The sequence below is a fragment of the Trichoderma asperellum genome, chromosome 1, assembly GCF_020647865.1.
Source record: "Trichoderma asperellum chromosome 1, complete sequence".
Taxonomy (NCBI): domain Eukaryota; kingdom Fungi; phylum Ascomycota; class Sordariomycetes; order Hypocreales; family Hypocreaceae; genus Trichoderma; species Trichoderma asperellum.
The window spans coordinates 1,461,392-1,479,708 of NC_089415.1; the positions used below are offsets into that span (position 1 = coordinate 1,461,392).

At 49.6% G+C, this 18,317-nt stretch overlaps 7 protein-coding genes across 7 annotated transcripts; 4 read left to right on the forward strand and 3 right to left on the reverse strand.

Annotated features, from left to right (window-relative positions):
• Positions 1-448: 448 nt before the first annotated feature.
• TrAFT101_000445 (uncharacterized protein) lies at positions 449-1,389 on the forward strand (the record flags this gene model as incomplete). Its single annotated transcript, XM_024902281.2, has 2 exons — positions 449-1,160; positions 1,232-1,389. 2 exons carry the CDS (start codon positions 449-451, stop codon positions 1,387-1,389), a joined length of 870 nt encoding a protein of 289 aa, XP_024764647.1.
• A 1,074-nt stretch (positions 1,390-2,463) lies between these two features.
• Positions 2,464-5,725, forward strand: TrAFT101_000446 (uncharacterized protein). The gene is made up of 2 exons (XM_024904367.2): positions 2,464-4,474; positions 4,545-5,725. The coding sequence occupies exon 1, from the start codon at positions 2,597-2,599 to the stop codon at positions 4,271-4,273; it is 1,677 nt and encodes a 558-aa protein (XP_024764648.1). The 5' UTR covers positions 2,464-2,596; the 3' UTR covers positions 4,274-4,474; positions 4,545-5,725.
• Positions 5,726-6,101: 376 nt separating this feature from the next.
• TrAFT101_000447 (uncharacterized protein) lies at positions 6,102-6,451 on the reverse strand (the record flags this gene model as incomplete). The annotated part of the gene is made up of 3 exons (XM_024903253.1): positions 6,102-6,200; positions 6,260-6,374; positions 6,435-6,451. 3 exons carry the CDS (start codon positions 6,449-6,451, stop codon positions 6,102-6,104), a joined length of 231 nt encoding a protein of 76 aa, XP_024764649.1.
• A 948-nt stretch (positions 6,452-7,399) lies between these two features.
• On the reverse strand, positions 7,400-7,822 carry TrAFT101_000448 (uncharacterized protein; the record flags this gene model as incomplete). The annotated part of the gene is made up of 2 exons (XM_066126032.1): positions 7,400-7,612; positions 7,724-7,822. The coding sequence occupies 2 exons, from the start codon at positions 7,820-7,822 to the stop codon at positions 7,400-7,402; spliced, it is 312 nt and encodes a 103-aa protein (XP_065982129.1).
• A 992-nt stretch (positions 7,823-8,814) lies between these two features.
• On the forward strand, positions 8,815-9,622 carry TrAFT101_000449 (uncharacterized protein; the record flags this gene model as incomplete). Its single annotated transcript, XM_024907415.2, has 3 exons — positions 8,815-8,961; positions 9,158-9,307; positions 9,449-9,622. The coding sequence occupies 3 exons, from the start codon at positions 8,815-8,817 to the stop codon at positions 9,620-9,622; spliced, it is 471 nt and encodes a 156-aa protein (XP_024764652.1).
• Positions 9,623-12,169: 2,547 nt separating this feature from the next.
• On the reverse strand, positions 12,170-12,879 carry TrAFT101_000450 (uncharacterized protein; the record flags this gene model as incomplete). Its single annotated transcript, XM_066126033.1, has 3 exons — positions 12,644-12,879; positions 12,277-12,566; positions 12,170-12,215 (listed from the first exon to the last, which is right to left on the reverse strand). The coding sequence occupies exons 1-3, from the start codon at positions 12,704-12,706 to the stop codon at positions 12,170-12,172; spliced, it is 399 nt and encodes a 132-aa protein (XP_065982130.1). The 5' UTR covers positions 12,707-12,879.
• A 1,346-nt stretch (positions 12,880-14,225) lies between these two features.
• TrAFT101_000451 (uncharacterized protein) lies at positions 14,226-17,428 on the forward strand. Its single transcript, XM_024899113.2, has 3 exons — positions 14,226-15,776; positions 16,485-16,629; positions 16,698-17,428. Exons 1-3 carry the CDS (start codon positions 15,416-15,418, stop codon positions 17,164-17,166), a joined length of 975 nt encoding a protein of 324 aa, XP_024764653.1. The 5' UTR covers positions 14,226-15,415; the 3' UTR covers positions 17,167-17,428.
• The last annotated feature ends 889 nt before the right edge of the window (positions 17,429-18,317 follow it).

An 18,317-nucleotide genomic window follows, 5' to 3' on the forward strand; every position in this document is an offset into this window, starting at 1 on the left:
ACTCGCGGATTTCTAAGCCTCAGATCGAATCTGACAGGGGTGCGGCCGCACCCCTGTCATACAGCTATTCCTCATGTAGAAGGGCTGCTCGCAGCGGATTGGCCAACAAGACGACAAGATGGCGGCCGGTCCCCTGAAGGGTGCCACTCACTAGTCCAAACTCACGGGTGCTGGCTTCCGTCTAATAACGGGCATTGATGATGGTTAGTGGTAGACATGAGGGACGAATCGTATAGACTGTATAGACGAACCACATGGAAAAAATAGAATGAAGCAGAATGAAGCGGATTACAACGTTGTGATTTCTAAGCTTCAGTTTCCCGTTCATGTATATAAGTAGGCAGCTGAACGCTGTTGAATGCTCCAGTCGGAAGCATAGAAAAACCAATCAGTCAATCAACCACTCATCCTATACAGTTGTTAGCAGTTTCAATTCGAAATTGTCAAAATGTCCGAGTTTGCCCAAGTTCCCACATACACCAACGTGTACCACCACAAACCCTATGCGGCAATCTTGCCTACTCGTCCCGAGCTCTCTACCAAGGGGAAACACGTTGTCATCACCGGTGCCGGAACCGGCATTGGAGCGGCCATAGCACTGTCGTTTGCTCAGTCTGGTGCTTCGAGCATCGCCCTGCTGGGACGTACTGAGGCCACTCTGCTTAGGACCAAGCAAAGTGTAAACGCCACATACCCTGAGACGGCCGTGCACATCGTCACAGCAGACGTTGCTAACGAGGCATCTGTGCGAGCCGCGCTTGAGGAGTACGCTTCGAGCGCTGGGAAGAAATTGGATATTCTCGTGGCCAATGCCGGGGTCTTCCCCGACCCGGGAACGCTGCTGGAATCTGATGCCTCTTTATGGTGGTCAGGATATGAAATCAACATCAGGGGACAGTTCAACCTCGTTCGAGCTTTCGTACCTCTAGCAGAGAAGAACGCAACAGTCATCAACGTGACGACTTCCGTCATCCAGTTTCCCTTTGTGCCCGGCTCCAGCGGCTACCACGGATCGAAGATGGCAGCCAGCAAGATTTTCGACTATCTTCATTTTGAGAATCCCGAGCTGAGGGTGCTGCAGTTTCACCCTGGCGTGGTGCAGACGAGCATGTCACAAAAGTCGTTTGACAATGGAATTCCGAGGCCTGTGATGGACGATGGTAAGTGATGAAACCAGACAGTCGCGCAACTAATATGGGCATATTTACTAACATGGCGTCCAAAATGGTAGCATCTCTGCCTGGTGCATTCGCGGTTTGGTGTGCGAGTGCAGAATCAGAGAGTCTTCGGGGCAGGTTCCTGTGGGCAAATTGGGATGTCGAGGAGCTCAAGGCCCGGGAACTGCAGGGCACTCAGCAGCTGACGATGGGGCTTCTTGGGTGGCCGTAGATGAAATTGTCAAAGGGGAGAGAGTGTGTGTGCCGGTTGGGAGTTTGGATGGAAATTTGTGGTGATCCGTGGTAATTGATTGACTGTCACGGACATATTATAGCACATGTATGTAGTCTCGGTATATGAATGCAAAGCTGAAGTGTTGTTGCTGTTGCTCTTACAAAAGTCCCCGTCATCAGTTGATGGCTGACATAATCTAATGTATGCATCAGCGCATTTAGCGATGGCCTGTCGCCCAATCACGCTGTATTCCAGCGCACCACTTGCAGCGCTACAGCAGCCCTCTTACACGGCAGCAATAAGCTGGACTCGACTGTGAAATTGATTGATCCAGTCCCTTGTGTCGATCAATTCACGATGTATAATCTCCAACAAACATCAATTGCAATTGTTTTCTATTTCTCTCTGGAAACATTAAGCTTTCCAGTTCAAAGATGGAATAAAAAAAAAAAGAGAAAAAGAAGAAAAAAAAACGCATTCGAGGTACGTACCCAGAACGGGGGATGTTTCCAGCTCTTAACTGCGATTCCGCGCCGGTTCGTTGCGGATTCTCCCGTTTTGGTTTTAAGGAGCTTCTTGCGATTACCTGTCATCTATTAGGCATGCATCTAGGCAACTTGTGGTTAACTTACGTTGTACTGCTATACAGGCCCGTCACTTATCTGGCATCTTTTCATTATTCTTCATCTCTTTCTCCTCCTCAGTGGTATACACGTATAGCACACACTGCATCGAGCATCAAATCAACACCTGCTCTGCCGCCTCGCAACTAAACTTACATGTACTTTGCAGTCTATACTGCTGCTCAGCAACTTTGCCTCTCCCATCCTCATGCTCAGTCGCGCAAAATCCAACAAAACTCTCGGAGGAAATCCTCACGCCTTCTGTTTTACCACCTATCAGAAACCACAGCCTCCCCATTCGGCAATGCGAGTGCCGAAACGATAAACGCAACGTCTTACACCAAATTGGATTCGAACAAAAAAGCGGGGGCGCCGTCAACTAACTCGTTAACTCGTCCAGCTCATAAATAGATAAATACTTGTGTTCCCCAGAACCTCGTACCGCATCTTCAACTCTGCCACAACTCATCTCCCGGCCAGCTCTCCCTTCTCGTCATCTCATCGCAGGCGTCAACACACTCATTCAAAGCCCATGTATATTGTCTTGTTTCAACAGCAACTCTTGTCTCTTCTGTCCCGCCATGGAGCCCGTTGCTGAGCTCCCGCGCCCCAAGGGCCGGCAACGCGCCAAAAAGGCTTGCACCGAATGTCGTCGCCGCAAGCGCAAGTGTGACGGCCACTCGCCCTGTCTCATGTGCTCGCAGTACGACTACGTCTGCCGCTACGAGGAAGAGCCGGCCCTCTCCCACAGCCTTCCAAAGCGGCCCTTTGAGGCAGACGCAAAGCGCGGCGATGCCTCCAACGCCTTCCGGGTCTCGTCGCCCTCGCCTGAAGACACCAGCCGGCAGGATCCGAAGACCCCCACAACGCCCGTGTCGCCTCTGAATCGCGGCGTCATCGAGCCGGCCAAGCGCCGGTACATGAGCCAGAGCTCGGCCGTGGCCTTTCCCAACCAGCTGGGCGTCGAGCTCAAGTCGCCGCATCCTCCTCGCCTTCACTCCTTTGGCTGGAACTGCGGCATCCGGCCTGAGGAGCAAGGGTCTGTCCACACGCCCCTGACCGAGTTCGTCTCCTGGGAGGAGTGCCGGCGCTATGCAGAGGTCTACTTTGCTACCGTGGACGCGCCCTTTCACCTCTTTGACAAGGCCAAGTTTCTCCTGCAGTGCGATGCCTTTTTCAGCGGGCAGAACCAACATCTCGTCCTTGGAGCCGTGATTGGCGCCGTCGTTGCTCTCGGCTCTCTCTTTTCCTTCCGCCAAGGGCACGCTCTTGAATCCGAGATTGTCAAGCATGTGAAAGACGTCCTTGAAGACTCATCCTTCAGCCGTCTCCCCTCCATAGACCAGGTCAATGCCTGGATTCTACGGACCCTCTATCTCCGCGCAACCACACGACCGCATCTCACTTGGCTTGCGTCTTGCAACGTCATGCATCTGGTGGAAGCTGTTGGTCTTCACCGTGACATTGACTCTGATCTTGTCACTCAAACTATTGAGGCTCCGGCTGTAGAGGACGAAAGCCACAAGAGAACCTTTTGGGTTGCCTGGTCCGTCAACACAATGATCGCCTACGAGTACGGCCGCTCAAAGATTCACTTTGACGGCGTCGACTCTCGTCTGGTCCCATTCGCTGACGAGAGCGATTCGGGCCTCCAGGTTCGCATGGCCAGAGCCTTGCCAAGCGAGGGCTCCGGTGGCGATGTTGTAAGCGTCAGTAGGTCGCTTGAAAATGCCATTCGAAAGCTCAGCGAATTGGGAGACATCAAGGGCTTTCCGGCTCTGGCCCGAGGCGATCTCTGCTTCTGTCTCTACCGGCGTCTGCGCCTTCTCAAGATCAGCATCAGCAGAGATACAGTGTCCCATATTCTGACCATTGGCCATACTGCCGTTGAAGCAGCCTCTGAGTTTGCACAGCAGGAGGTCCCCTGGTGGAATGTGCTTGGCACAACTTTCCAATTCTTCTGCGTTCTCCTCGCCATTGACAACTACGAGAGTCTGGCTCAGGTTTCGTGGGTTCACGCCAAGCTTCGAGAGGTATATCAGAAATTCGAGACGCGCATGGGCTTGGAAGCACTCGAGGCGGCCGCGACTTTGAGAAAGGCCCTCTTGGCCAAGAAGCAGCAGGAGATCAACTTGTTGACGCCGGAAGACCAAGTCTTTGCTCCCTTCCCAGAGAGGGAGTTTACCCCGGATTGGGATGTTGTGCTGAATCCATACTACACCACTGGGACCTTTAACTTTACGGAGTTTGGAGTTTGATCAAAAGCCTCTGATATGAGTTTACTTTTTTTCTTATCCAAATTCAGTCTAAACTCTGATATCAGACTCAGCATGACAAGACCAAGGTAGTGCTCGAGCTTTCTACTAGACATTGATTCTAGTAGCTGACTTTGGCTTTACTCCGTTGCGTATGACTGGAAAATGTCTCGGACGTCTGATTCACGGAGGATTCATAACAGGGTTAGTCATAACAGCTCGAACCATTTCCGCCTATTATCATCTCATGTTGCATTATACTAACTCGGAATAGATGCAATCATCGAGCGGTCCACCACAAGGCCGAGCCAACTCTCGTCATGCCCATCCAATGGGCTCTCTCTTCGAGGCTTGGGAGAAGCAAGATGGTTCTACAGCCACAACTGTTTACTCATGGTGCCGGACGTAGCCGAATACCGGCACGCAACTGCCGGCTAGCCTCTACGGAAAGAAATCTAGGCAGCGTCTGAGGCAGTCATGATATACAGCTCCACGCCTTTTGGCTGGTCATGCCCATGTCACGGTGGCTGTCGTCAAAAGTGACTCTTGAAACCACAATGTCTGAAACAAGTTTTGCCAAAAACCATTTCCTGCATTTGGCATGTCGCTTACTGCAGCAGGGGCCGTCATCTTTGAGCAGCAGTAGTAGTAGTGTCTCAATCCCATTTCATCATGGTTCTCTTTCTTTCTTTTATGGCACGGGCTCTGGCATCCGAAGGCGCACCCACAAGATGGTCACTCTGGCACAAGACCCATTATTCCAAACCTCTCCAAAATACCTCCAGGAAAGGAAATAAGTTCTCTATCCTCACTCCCCCTTTCTTGAATAAACAAATATAAATAATTAAAATTAAAAAAGGTGGATCTAGACGCTAGGCAGCTCCAACCAGCAACCCACAAATTTCTCTAGCAGAATGGACGAATGTTCAAGTTCCTTGCCCAGAGTAAGCAGTTCCTGCAAGTAAGATCACTAAACATACGAAAGCACCAACCACAGTCTTCGGCCATGGGGGTGGTTCGGTCTCGCTTGTAGCCTAAAAAAATCTAGAAACAAAATTAAACAGAACATTGGATGGTTTGTTTTTGTCTTTCGTTTTCCGATGTGCAATTGCCGAACCTCGGGGGAAAAAAAAATTAAGAACATAACAAGACAAGGGAATGAAGCATCGCCGCGCTAAGAATGGCTGCCTTGCCGGTGCAGTAGCGTAAACTGTGTTACTCACACCGCGGCAAGGCAACGAATGGAACTTGAAACGACGTTGGGTGTTTGCCTAATATCCAAGTCAGGTGCCTTGTATGATTCAAATGTCATGCATGGACGCAATTGAACGTGATGGACGATGATAGTGCATACATTGCATAGACATTGCCTGTGGACATATGACAAGATAGTACAATGGATTGTGAACAAAATGGATGGTAATACTCCATACGCATGGCATCTCAACATTTGGCAAATGATATTTTAAGGAAAAATGAATGAATGTAAATTCATGCTATCTAAAGTGTGGCTGCCCAATCTAGTAATCTAAGTGGTGATGATTCTAATGCTGGAAAATGCAAAAAAAAATACAAGATATGCTTCTCATTCGAAAACAATTTCCAACGCTTGCTTTGACTCGTAAAAATGATGCTAGAAAATGTCAAACGCCCTTTGCTCTTGTAGAATGTGAATTCCCGGCAGAGTATGTTGTTTTGTCTAATAAAAAAAAGTCGCCTTTCCAAAAAGTCTAAGTTGCGAAGAAGTACAAATCGTCGTACGGCGGCGGTTTGTAAGTTGTTGATATCCGTAGCTGAGGCATTGGAAGATAAGAAGCCAGAGCAGAGACATCTATGACATGGAGTAGCGGCAGTTGTCGCAGCGCCAGGCGTGGCACATTGGGCAAGAAGCGTTGATGTCGTAGTTGTACCATCCGCCAGAGCATTTGCACTACATAAATTATATGTTAGCCATCACGGTAGATTAAGGGGAGAGCTGGTTAAACGTACACATTGCCACAGCTGCGGCCTTCCGGATGAGGCGTACATTGGTCGAGACGGCGGTGAGCTGTACGAGCTTCGTCCGGAGCTCCTGTGGCTGCCGGACTGGTAGCAGGATTCGGTCCTAGAAAGGCGAGTCAGTGTTGGTTCGTCAATGTTGGAAGTGTATGTGGCGGGCACTAACTGTCGGCTTGAAGGCATGGTTGCGAATTGGGTTGTCAAGAAGACGAATAGATAGATAGTCAAGTAGTTAGGACGGCTGTTGGTTGTCTGAGCGAGTCTCGTATGAAGATGAAACGACCAGAAGAGCTGATGAGTGATGCTTTCTCTCTGAAACACATCCAGACATCTAGCCACCCTTATATATATATCCAGAATTATGAGGCTACACTCCCTTCATGGCGCAGTGACAATACTCATAGCACTCGAAAGCCAAAAAACCGAAACCCACGATTTTCTCTTGAGTCACAAGTCCTAGGCCACCAAAATGAGTGGGAACACTTCGCCCTGGGGTTGAAGCCTGCGCAGGAGAGAGAGACACTGCCCGCCATTAGAGGCTGGCCGAAGGCTACCATCAGCAAATATCAGCACTGCAGCCAATAGCAGCACGAGAACAGCCTTTTTTTCCCTTCCCAGACAGTAAAGTGGCATTTTGGTTTTTCCTTAGAACCACGGCAATGACGTGCAGAGAAAATGGGTTAATGGGTTTTTTTCGAATCGACACACCGGGAGTCCAGACCCGCTGATAGGGCGAAACGGGGGAAAACGCCTGCAAGGTTGGCCCGCCGATAGGGCGAAAACCGATCCAGGGTCCTTTGGGCCCGGCGAGGCATAGAGACGTCCGTGTAGGCCAGTTCCTGTGAGCTTCCGTTGCCGTTCGTTAGTATTAGCTTGGCATGTGTGGCCTGTCAGCAGACCGAACGCTTCTGCCGCACACTAACACTGCTAGCAACTAGCAGTAATAGCAGCTGGTGTTGGTGGTTGGATCATGGCTCGTTTCTCAGCGAGGCCTCACCTCTCACGCCTCTCGCCTCACACCTTTCAACACACCATCGCACACCCGGGAAGTCGGTGCGGCGCCCCGCCTTGCATCCAGTCCAGAAAAAAAAAAGCATCTCAAGAATCCTCCTAATTTCTCCAGCCAGCCAGTCAAGTCTCAAGGAACGCAAGAGGAACAACAAGAACGACCGTCGGTAGGCAGCCGAGCGACGACTCATTGCGCACAGACACTTGCGATTTTTGGACTTTCTGATACGGGGAGGATGATGATGCTTTTCGTAACATGATCCCACAATAGGCGTCTTTGGCCGTGAGAAGGAGAGTGTTTCGCGTAAGAGGAAATAAAGTATCAAAATGGAATCCCTGCAAAAATGGGCTCCGTGTTAGCGTCGAGGAAGCCATATCGAATCTCATGGCAAAGTTTCGAGTTTCGAGCCAGTTGGAAGTCAGGACTGTTGGGGCTGTGTATCGGACCTTGCTGCTGGAAACCACAGGCAACAAAAACAACTCGCAAAACCTCAAGTCACGAGCTTCCCCAGCGCCCCAGGCCAAAGAAGAACGGCAGTGCCCCATGCCATGGCCAAAGCTCCTCGACTCAGAGCCTCAGGGCCACAGAGCTCCAGGCAGGCCACCAGGCCACACCAAGGCAGCAGCAGCAGCTCCATTTTCCCAAGCAGAAAAGCCCCGGCTCTGGATGCCAGAGCGAGGCCAAAGTGGAGCTGTCGGAGGTGGCCGCTGGGCCTATAAGCAGCAGCGCTTACCTTGTATGGTGAGCGGTGGCCGTGCCATGCAAAGTCCTAGTTGAGAAGTTGCGTCGGGCAAAAAAGGGACAGACAAGGCAGATCGCAGAGTCAATAGTGTCGTTTGGCTCAACTAGAGAATAGGACCTAGCAACTCTGCAATAGTGCTACTACTAGACTACGTAGTAACAGCAAGACTGGGCAGTTCCCAGTTTCTAAATGAGCCGTGGAGTGCCCACAATCTCCACAGTCACATGCTGGGCTGCCAAATCCCGCATTCCAGGACGGGCCGCTGCTTGGTGGCTCGATTTGGTTGACGGGACCTTGAATTTGTGTTTGTTTGTTTTGTTTCACTTGACGTCATACACGAAGCGCATCATCAACGGAAGCTGCATTGCGATGCTGCAGAAACTAGAAAGAAAGAACCAGGGAGAGCTGCGACTATCCACTGCAGCTCTCTCTCGTCACACTCCTTTCATTGTTTCCTTTTTCTCATTTCCTCACTGACACACACAGACTCACTCTGTGACTGACTGAGGCTGAAAAATAGGCACTTCTCTTGAATTTCTGCGCGCACTCCCTCCTGAAAAGTCGAGGCTGCAAGCGGAATATTGATTGATACATTGTTGCATCATCTAAAACTCTGCCCAGACTTATTTCTTGCGAAAAGTGAGGGAAGAAAAAAGACACCCAGTTGGTCTAAGCTCGCTCCTCGCCCTGCATTCTCTTTTTTCGCCCATCGAAGGATTCAAAGCCTCGAGTTTCAGTTTATAACCCAAAAACGCAAGTCGCCGAGCGCAATAGTCATAACAATAAGCCGGCAACATGACTCGCTCCAGCCTCTCCATCACCTACTTCGCATTTACGGCGCTTCACTTTGTCTGTTTTGCGCTTGCAATCACCGTCTGCGGCCTCTACGGTACCGACTTGCAGCGGGCGAAGAAGTTTGACGACTATACCAACTCCAAATGGGTAAGAAAATGTCGATGGCGTCACACAAGTGAGGACTTTGATGGAGGTTTCATGCATGAAGCACGCTGTGCTGCCATGTAATTCCATCATCAAACGATCTCCCCTGCGAATAGCATCCAAAAAAAAAAAAAAAAAAAAAAAAAAAAAAAAAAAAGACAATAAAATGAAAGAAAGCTGACCCGAGTCTTCATCACAGGTCTATGCCGTCGTAGTCGGTGCATTGTCGGCAGCTACATGCGCTCTCTACTTCATCCCCTTCATCATTGAGGCTGGCAGCATATTTGTTGCCTCCTGGGATGCAATCCTTTTTGTCCTGTGGATCACTCTCTTCGGTGTCTTTGGCAAGGTACGTTTCCAAGTTCAATTCAATTTTTAGCCTCCGAGCATGAGTGGCACAGGACCATACCCAAGAGGAAGAAAGAAACAAAGGACAAAAGACTGCCGTGCTACCGTCATTTTCGCAATACTGACATGTCAACTCGCACAGCTGTACATTCACGAGAATGCCCATGGCAACGGCAACATCGAGCGCATGAAGCACGCCGTCTGGGTCGACCTCACCAGCGCACTGCTCTGGCTGATTGCGACCTTTGCCACTCTCGCGTACTGGTGGAAGCATCGCAACGCCCGTACCGTCTTTACTGGCCGTGCCAAAGTCTAGAGGCCTTTCGCGCGCCATAGTCCCGTTAAGCGAAGCAGGTGATGAGCACACCTATATCATGTCCAATCTTACCCGCAAACGGCATGAGGGGCGTCCATCTGCGGCAATTTTAGCGATTTTTTCATGGGATATCCGATATGTGTTGAGATAATGCGGGCAAAATGGGAGAGAGAAGAAAGGAGGAAAGTAATTAGTACATTAATGATATGATACCCCTCTGGTTTGCTTGGGAGTGTAGTAGGACGTGGGGAAGGGGACATGGGATATGAGACAAAGGAGACTCGCAAGAGTGACATTGGCCCTGTTTGTCGTTTGTCGTGTGCGTACTCCGTAGATGCAACATAAATGGACAGATGGTGAGAGAGAAAAAATCCCCATGTATAGGCCTCTTACTTTGTTCGTAGAATAATCAATTAGTTTTCTCAGTTTGGAGCCATTGACAACATCTCATGAGTGTCTCCAGAGCGTGCTTCCATGGCATGGCTACAAATGCTACCACTACCCAGTACCTAGCATGCCCCCTTCCTCGCATGCTATGACTGGTTAGGGTGGGGAGATGAATCAGTGCCAGTAGCATGCGAGTAGTAGTATCCATCATTTATCATTCATCATGATCAAAATACGCGCGACGGGATGGCAACGTGGACACACGATATGCCGCCAAGAGTCAACCAGGCAAGACACGATGCCAGACTTCAGCTCTCTTTGGCCCAGACGCTCTAGGCCCACGGACAAGGTTGCCGAGAGACCCCCATTTCCGGTATTTCCCCAGACGGCGGAGGGGGCCAACGCAGCGCTCTGACTCGACCGCTCAAGCAGCACGAGATCCGGTGATGGCGTTGCACCAAAAGTGGTGCCCGACCATATCCCTCAGATTAACATTGCATGTGTGCCAGCGACTGCTGTACATATAATTTGTAACCTAGTGTAGAGAGGCGTAATCGAAAAGCAGAAAAGGGGCATGGAGACGGATCGGACAGCGCTTACGAATCCAATTATGATAGCATACGACGAGCGAGAGCGACGGAGGCGTCTCCCTTTCGGAGATGATGTTCCATGCGGGCTTGGGGCTTATCCCCCCTTTGGACTTGATAGCAAGCCACTGATCGGCAGCGCCAATACGCTACGGTTGTACCGGAAAGGAAAAAGTAAGTGACAAATAGTCGTAGAGGGGGAGAATGAGAACCAAAAGAATAGCAAGAAAAAAAAAAGAAGAAAATTCAGTGTTTACAAGAAAGAATAATGAGACCAAAGTGACGTCAAAAGCTGCCCAACGTTTTTCGCCTCACCTAGTCTCCTGTATCTTCGGGGGATCTTTAGGGTGTCCTATCTGCTCGGGTCGTTTCTCCAGCATGCACTCAATGATTTGCTACCTTTCGTCTCTTCTTGTCTGAAAAAGCACAACTAATGAAGTCTGGGACGGAGCGTTCCCCGTCAGCAAATCGAATCGCGAATCGCAAAATCCCCACAACCCGGCATAGCACTGATGCTTCCCTCATGTGGGGTGACGTGGTGGGCGTTATCGGGTGCAGTTGCTGGCATCGACCTACTACGGAGATGCACGTTCAGACAGCTCCTGTGGTTTTCTAGTTGGCGTCTGCCGAGACTAAGAAGCGAGCAAATGTTCGTTTGGCGTCCCAGCAGAGCGGAGCCCAAATACTTAGTATGCAGTATGTAGGTCTGTAGGTAGCAGTAGTAGTATTTTGTGTGCTGTATAGTAGGTATGAAGAGGGCAGCTAGCTACTGTGGCGCAAAGCAAGGTCTTAGGGGCTTGCACGGAAGTTGTAAACGGCCCCCCGATCCCGATGGCGTATTATGGCCCATCCACGTCAGCGGGCAATTTGTAGAGACCGACGACTTTCGTTTGATCAGAGGCCTATGTATCCAAGAAAGCAGTCCCAGCGGGCATAGTATGGCATGATGCAACGGCCCCGGCATACGTGATAGTGTGCTTTGTACCCGTACTTCCGAGTCAGCGGACTTGTGTGATGGGTGTGCATCTGGTCTCTTTTGTCACACCACCCATGAGGAGGGACAATAACAATTACCTATAGTAGGTCAGTTGTATGGGTACATTTTCGTAACGTGCAACTAGGAGCGGCCTGTGTTGGGTAGCGGGACATGGCAAAGGATGGGCACAACCAGCACCAACGCGAGCTAGCTAGCTATGCACGAAAAAATAGAAGAGGAAAAGAAGAATGAAAAAGGATGCGAGTTTGAGACATGGAGCCGATCATTGAGTGCCCATCCTGCCATTTTCTTTTTGTGTGTGCCTCGAATGTCTCGCCCATCCCATCTCTATTACTGCAGCCTGCCGAATCTCGTCTGGATATGCATACTGTACAGTTCCTCTGAGTGTGTTTCATGGGACGGGAGGGAAAGATCCACAGCCGATCCATACTTGGACCCCAATTCGATCTGGGCCATACGAGATATCAAAACATATAGGTAGATACATAATAGACATTTGAGTAATGTGAGGAGGAGAGGCTCAAACTGCGGGCTGGGAAACTGGGAAACTTTTGCGTTGTCCTGGGCTTGGCAGCATCACGACTCGACGCCAACTGGCTTGCGGCGACGCACTGGGTACGGTCTGCATGTGTTGTACCACGCTGTACGTCCGTGATTTTGCACCAAATAGTATCAAGAATAACGGGATATCGCCACCAGTAACCGAGCCACGAGATGGGGCTCTACTGCTAAACTTTGAATTCTCGACTTGCAAAGTGTGGAGATAATGGGAATCGGCCATTTTCCGCATGTCTAAATTAAAGGAAACCCAATTACAAGGGGATAGAAAGAAGATGAAAAAGTGGATGAGAACAGACGTGTTCAACAAGCTGAGGCAAGAAAAGCGAGCCACTCGCTTCTTGTGATCATGTAATGGGTATACTCTGTACGCAGTGGGGAGAGACGCAGTCATTCGCGGTGTAAGCATAATGTGCTTCGTACTCGTACTTGTTAGCCACGGTGGATTCGTACATCGTGCAAAAAAAATCTAATCAAACGAAAACAACGTACCGAGATGGAAGAGGCAGAGGCGAAAAGAGAGAACGGGGGGAGAAATGGCCTCATCTGCTCCATCTTCTGCACCGTTCTCGCATCACAAACTCCACCCTGGAATTTCAAAGCTGGTGCTCCCGCCCCCGATCCATGGAGTACAGGAGCACAAGTTACTGTTTTTATATCAACTTACTTGCAGCCATCGAGGTGTGAATACTGTAGCATATCAGTTTTCGAGGCGCCGTTGGTCTTGAGTGCCGTTGGACTGGGTGTTGCTCCTTTGAAGTAGCTTCCTGTACATCATCCCAGGGCGGTAGCATCATCGGCGTACGTGCGTCCCCTTGCCCGGGCTTGTCTTGCGATAAGGCTGCGAGGACAGGCACCAGGATGGTACGAGGAGACACACTCGTGCATGTACCTGTGCAGGGGCAGCCCCCCGTTGCATGAATTGAGCATCAGGGTATGCCGCTTGTCACTTTTTGAGTTCTGTCCAGGTGCCTAAACTTTGCAATCGCTCAGGAGAACAGGCCGCCGCGTCGATGACAGTTTCGGAACCCAGAGCCAGATTGACTTTTTCTCGCATCGCGCTCGGAAAGTCTCCTTACATGCAGCCTGCTCTGCTTGCCACAGAGAAGACCTGTTTGTATGCAATGCATCCTGGACAATTAGGGGACCTCAATCCCTGGGCCATCGTCAGCTCGCTTATTAGCCCAAGGGCCCCAAAGTTTTCCGTGTTCCCATTCGTACCTGTACACAATCCAGAGCCAACGCAGATGCCGCAGGATTGCCGATCAGCAGCAGCACCGTCGTTTTTGTTGAGACCGGGCATCCTCTCGGTGAGAAACGAGACGCCTCAGAAAATAAAAATAAAATCAAAGTGCAGCCAATGGCGTTTTTCTTTCTTCTCTTTTTTTCGGAAGGCTTCCAATCCATATGTCGACATCAGAGGGACCCCCTGGTCAGCCAATGACGACGAGGCCCATCCGCAGTGCCCGCCACGTCCATCAGAGGCGGTGGGCGAACGAGTGCTTGGCAAGTAGGTATAGTAGGTCTAGTAGGCATTTGCGTGTATGTACCGCTGTAGATACTGAGAGGACGTTCAATTGAAACACAGGAAGAGACCACCATCCAGTAGAAATGAACTACCTACTACTGTACTACCTACTACCACAAGCAGGGATGCAAATGAGACTGGACCCGGGAGGCCGGCTTGGCGATCCAACGCTGGCCGCCCGCAACGGCTAGCAAATAACGAAACTTGATGCATCAGAAAAATGATACCATAGCATTGGCCGTTTAGCGGTATCCGTACACCTTGGGGAGCTCATCTGTACCTTACCTTGGGGCTAAGAAACAAAAGTACATGTAGTGTTAGCCACCATCTACACCGCACTCACACTCACGCCCATGCAGCTGTTTTTTGTTTTTGTTTTTTTGTCCCATCTGCCCACCCAGTACTCCATATAGCGAGCTCTCATGGCAAACAAACGAACCCGAAGAAAGAGGAGCCCAAGACGCCAGAGCCCAAAAGCCAAATACCCTCTTTTCCCGCTCCAGCGATAGGCTCGCCTGCTCCCATTTGCTCTCTCTCGGCCGAAAAGCAAGAGAGAAGCTGCAAGTAGCCACAGCGAGAGCTCCACTGTACGCAACTCAACTGGCAAACGTGCAGTGGCCCTTTGCGGTGCTCACCCAGTAAATGGCACCTCGAGGGGAGCCATTTTGTACGTTTCACAGCAGCATGGCCCCTCCCCCCCTTGTTCGGCCTGTACTGTGTACTGCTAGGGATTTTGGATTCGTGGACGGCCAGTAGAGGCGTGTGTGAGTGTGGACGAGTACGGTGCGGTGGCTTGTCTCTGTCGTACTGCTGGCTGTTCTCTCTCTCTTTCCCTCTCTCTTCTCACTCATATTCCCTCTTCTTCCCCCCTTCTCCTCTCTCCTTGTCGTATTTGTAGTGGTACGGAGTACAAGTGTGCTACTTTGCTCCCAAGGAGGCGTCAGGTCGAATTGCAAGCATCACACCTTATTTGCTCTTGTACCTTACCCAGTGGGCTCATTTTTCCTGTCCAAGTCGTGGGTTTCTTAGTACCACCTACTTAAGTATTTACCGTGCCTTTTATTTTTGTCTAGGTGGCTTTCCCATCACTTTGGTCGACCAACCTACCTATTTATCTCCTTCCCCCCCAGGGCCTCAAGGACCTTATCCGCCCTGGTGCAACAACACGCTTGCTCGTCTTTTTTCTCAGCATTTCTCATCCCGGGATCCTTACCTTGCATAGGACTTTTCCCTCGTCCTTCAATTCAAAACAAACAAGAAGCCCGCTGCATCCCGAAATCTCGCATCTCTCTGCCTTTCTGTTACTCTCTCTTCTTTCACTTGTTCATCATTGCATTCGCCACTCATCACCTAACATCCGGCAGTCTATATCCTTATCTTACTAGAGCTGTTTCTTACCGGCATTTTTGGCCCGCAGCTCACGGCCAACCACCATTTTCCTGGCTGCCTCTTGACATTTTCTAATCGGGTCAATTGCTCATCCGTCCTCTCATCTTTTGCCTCATTCCTTCCAGCGACTCTATTTCTTGCATTATATTTTCCACAGTTGCCGAGCATAACCCTGAAGAGAGTATTCTATACCAAATTGCTTCCCTTCTCTAGCGACAAGATACGGGGCTTGATCCGTGTCTCTCGCCTTTTCTCTACCTACCGATAAGAGACAAAACCTGCGCAAACTGACTTGGGCTCACTCTCCCTTTTTGTCCTTCACCTTCCCCAAGCCATCCGCTGTCTGAATGGGAAGCTTGGAGAACTGGAGCTCCGACGAGGGCGACGGCCCCAGAGACAAAACTCCCCGGTCCCACAGACCCAGCCATCAGTCGTCGCGGCGTAGCATGAACCGCTCAGTGTCCATCTTATCCAACTTGTCCGAGATGTCGGCGTCGGTCACCTTCGGCTCTCAATGGTACCGAAACGACTCGGACAGGTATGGCCACCGGTCGTCTGACCACCGGGCGCCGAGGACGAGGACTCCCTATCGCGACATTGACGACGACTGGTCTGACGAGCCTTATGACGAGAGGGACCGCTCCGAGGGGGCCTCAGGCTCCGACAATGACGATAGCAAGCAGAAAGTCAAGCGGCGGCAATCTACGAGTAAGTGGAAACATGACAAACTGTTTTGCCCCATCTCTTTCAGTCGTTCTCCCTGTTTCTCAGTTCCACTTCCTTCGAACCGTTCCGTCATTCATTGATACACTTTTTTTTTTTTTTCACCAATTCCTTACACTTCTTTTCTGTCCAATTATCTTTGTGATCTACTCTTAATCTTTTTCTCTTTATTTTCACTGTGTTGCCATACCACGGACTATTCGGAGATTTTTATTTCCCCCTTCTCTAGTCATGTCTCGGCTGGTTTTTCCGGAACCGACCCAGCACTGGGAGACAAGAATGACGCCAGCACAATCCACAAAAATCTATCCCATAGCTGGCGCTTAGGCCCGTCTGTCAAGAACCCCACAGGAACCACAGAAGAACCATCGCGGGGTACCCGGAGAAAGTCCATCACCTTGCATGAGACGGCGGCTCCAGCTGTTTCCACCAGCACGCGACCATCCCAGCCCGGCTTATGTGGACTTTCCAGCGGCCACTATTCCCGTTGTTATGTTGGATCTTCTGTTTCTCGCCTGTAAATTCATGTGAATAGTTTCTTGGGGGTTTCTACAAGTGTCGATCTCCCTCCTAGTTTCTCCTATTAGAATTACTATTATTTACCCCACTCCGCTTTTCTCAAGCACTTCCGCTATTTAGACCGTTGCTCTTCCTCTTCCTCTTTGTTTCTCTTTCTGACAGCTTCCTCAATAGATGTTGATGTAGATGCTGGTGCTGGATCCAGCTCTTCGGCGTCAACTGGGAGTCGCCCTATTGCCATCCCTAGGTCGAGACAAAATAGCGTTGCCTCTGCCATCACGATACCAGAAGCCCTATCTGCAAGGGGCGAACGGCAAGGGTGAGTATAATAGGACCATTAGTATTTCCTTTTCCTTCTTCATCCTCACATGTTTTTTTCGATTGTAGTGCATATTTCCCCTTTCACGAAGATCCCAAAACTCGTGTACGACATTCTCATCCTTTCTACTACGACATGAAGAATCAGGATATTGCTTCGCCTTCGCTTGAGGATGTGGATACGGGTGCGGACGCAGATGTGGATATGCCCAAGCCCAAGTCTCAATATGAGCTGTCCAGCTCCACACAAGACGATTCATACGGGTTCCTAAGCGACGATGAAGACAGTGAGCCTTTCATCTCTGCGTCGATGGGCAAATATTACCCACAAGTCTACGAAAGGCGCCAGGCGTTGAAGAAGGGTATTGCCCTGCCAGCTTTGCCAACAGCAAGCAGCAGCAAGCCCTCTGGTAGCAAGTCTACAGCTTCCAAATCTCACAGGCGTCGACCAAGGCCTCGGACTCCCGTCATTGTTCCCCGACTAGCAGCGACTACCACTGAATCCATCCCGCCCTTTCAGCTAGAGTCGGCGGAGTAGCGACATTCTAAACCCATTTTGAGGCTGCCTAAGGCGACCAAGGTTCGTCATTGGATTCACATACGCCAGGACAGGGCATGGCAATCAGACATAGAATTTTTTTTTTCGGGATATTTTTTGGATAGAGTCACTAGCATTGCGGGGAGTGTTTGGAACTTGGCATTTGGAATAGGATTTGGGCAACGAAATGACTACTTATACACCCAGCTTACTCAGGATTAAACTCGCTGAACAAGTAGCTGCCTGATGAATAAACACTTTTAAGAAGAATTTCCTTTATTGTTATAAAAACTGTAATGTTGCTTCTTACAGTATCGATGATCGGATTATCTCGCATCGAGCACACTTCTACTACAGCAAAGCCAGACGAGCGGATAAGATTTAAATGCGATTTTACAATCTCTACAAAAGCTTTAGAACAATGCCCTTTTAAACATAACCACTTTCCATGGTATAATGTAAGACAGTTTTCATTTAACGTACATATATCCATCACCGCTTCTCCTTTCGATGAATGCAGATTTACTATGAGCGGCAATGAGTATTTCAAACATCAAATTATCCACCAAGCGCCTCATGGGTATGCCCACAATATACTGAATCGTAGCATATATTGCGCTGCTTGTATTACTGGTCTTTGCGTAATACGATGAAATGGTAATGGAAATGTATGATTGATCTTGAATACATGGGAAAACTTGATTAGTTATAGAGTTTGATGAATTATTGATATTTTTTTTACGAGGTTACAATTTTAACTGGTTGCGAATGCCAATCCCACAAGAGACTTTTCCATGGCATAGCGCTGCAAGGTATGCTATATTACAGAGAGCTGCCCACTGTAATTCAACGCCTGTATTCCAGCGCGCTTGCAACCGCCAACCACTAACCCCAAGTATGCCTATTGTTCAGAAATTGCTATATCGTCAGTGAATATCTCTTTATTGAGCATTGGGAAATACTATGCCTTGATTCATTTCTTATTAATTGTTCTCCTCTTATCTTTTTTTTTTGGCAACTTTACATCACATTATAAGTATGCAAGGCGTATTCAATAGTTCTTTCCTTGCAATTCTGGCGCCAAAAAAATCAATCAAGATAGATCACATGATCTCGCGTCGCGTCTTCCATCTCTGCATCCCATCGCCAAA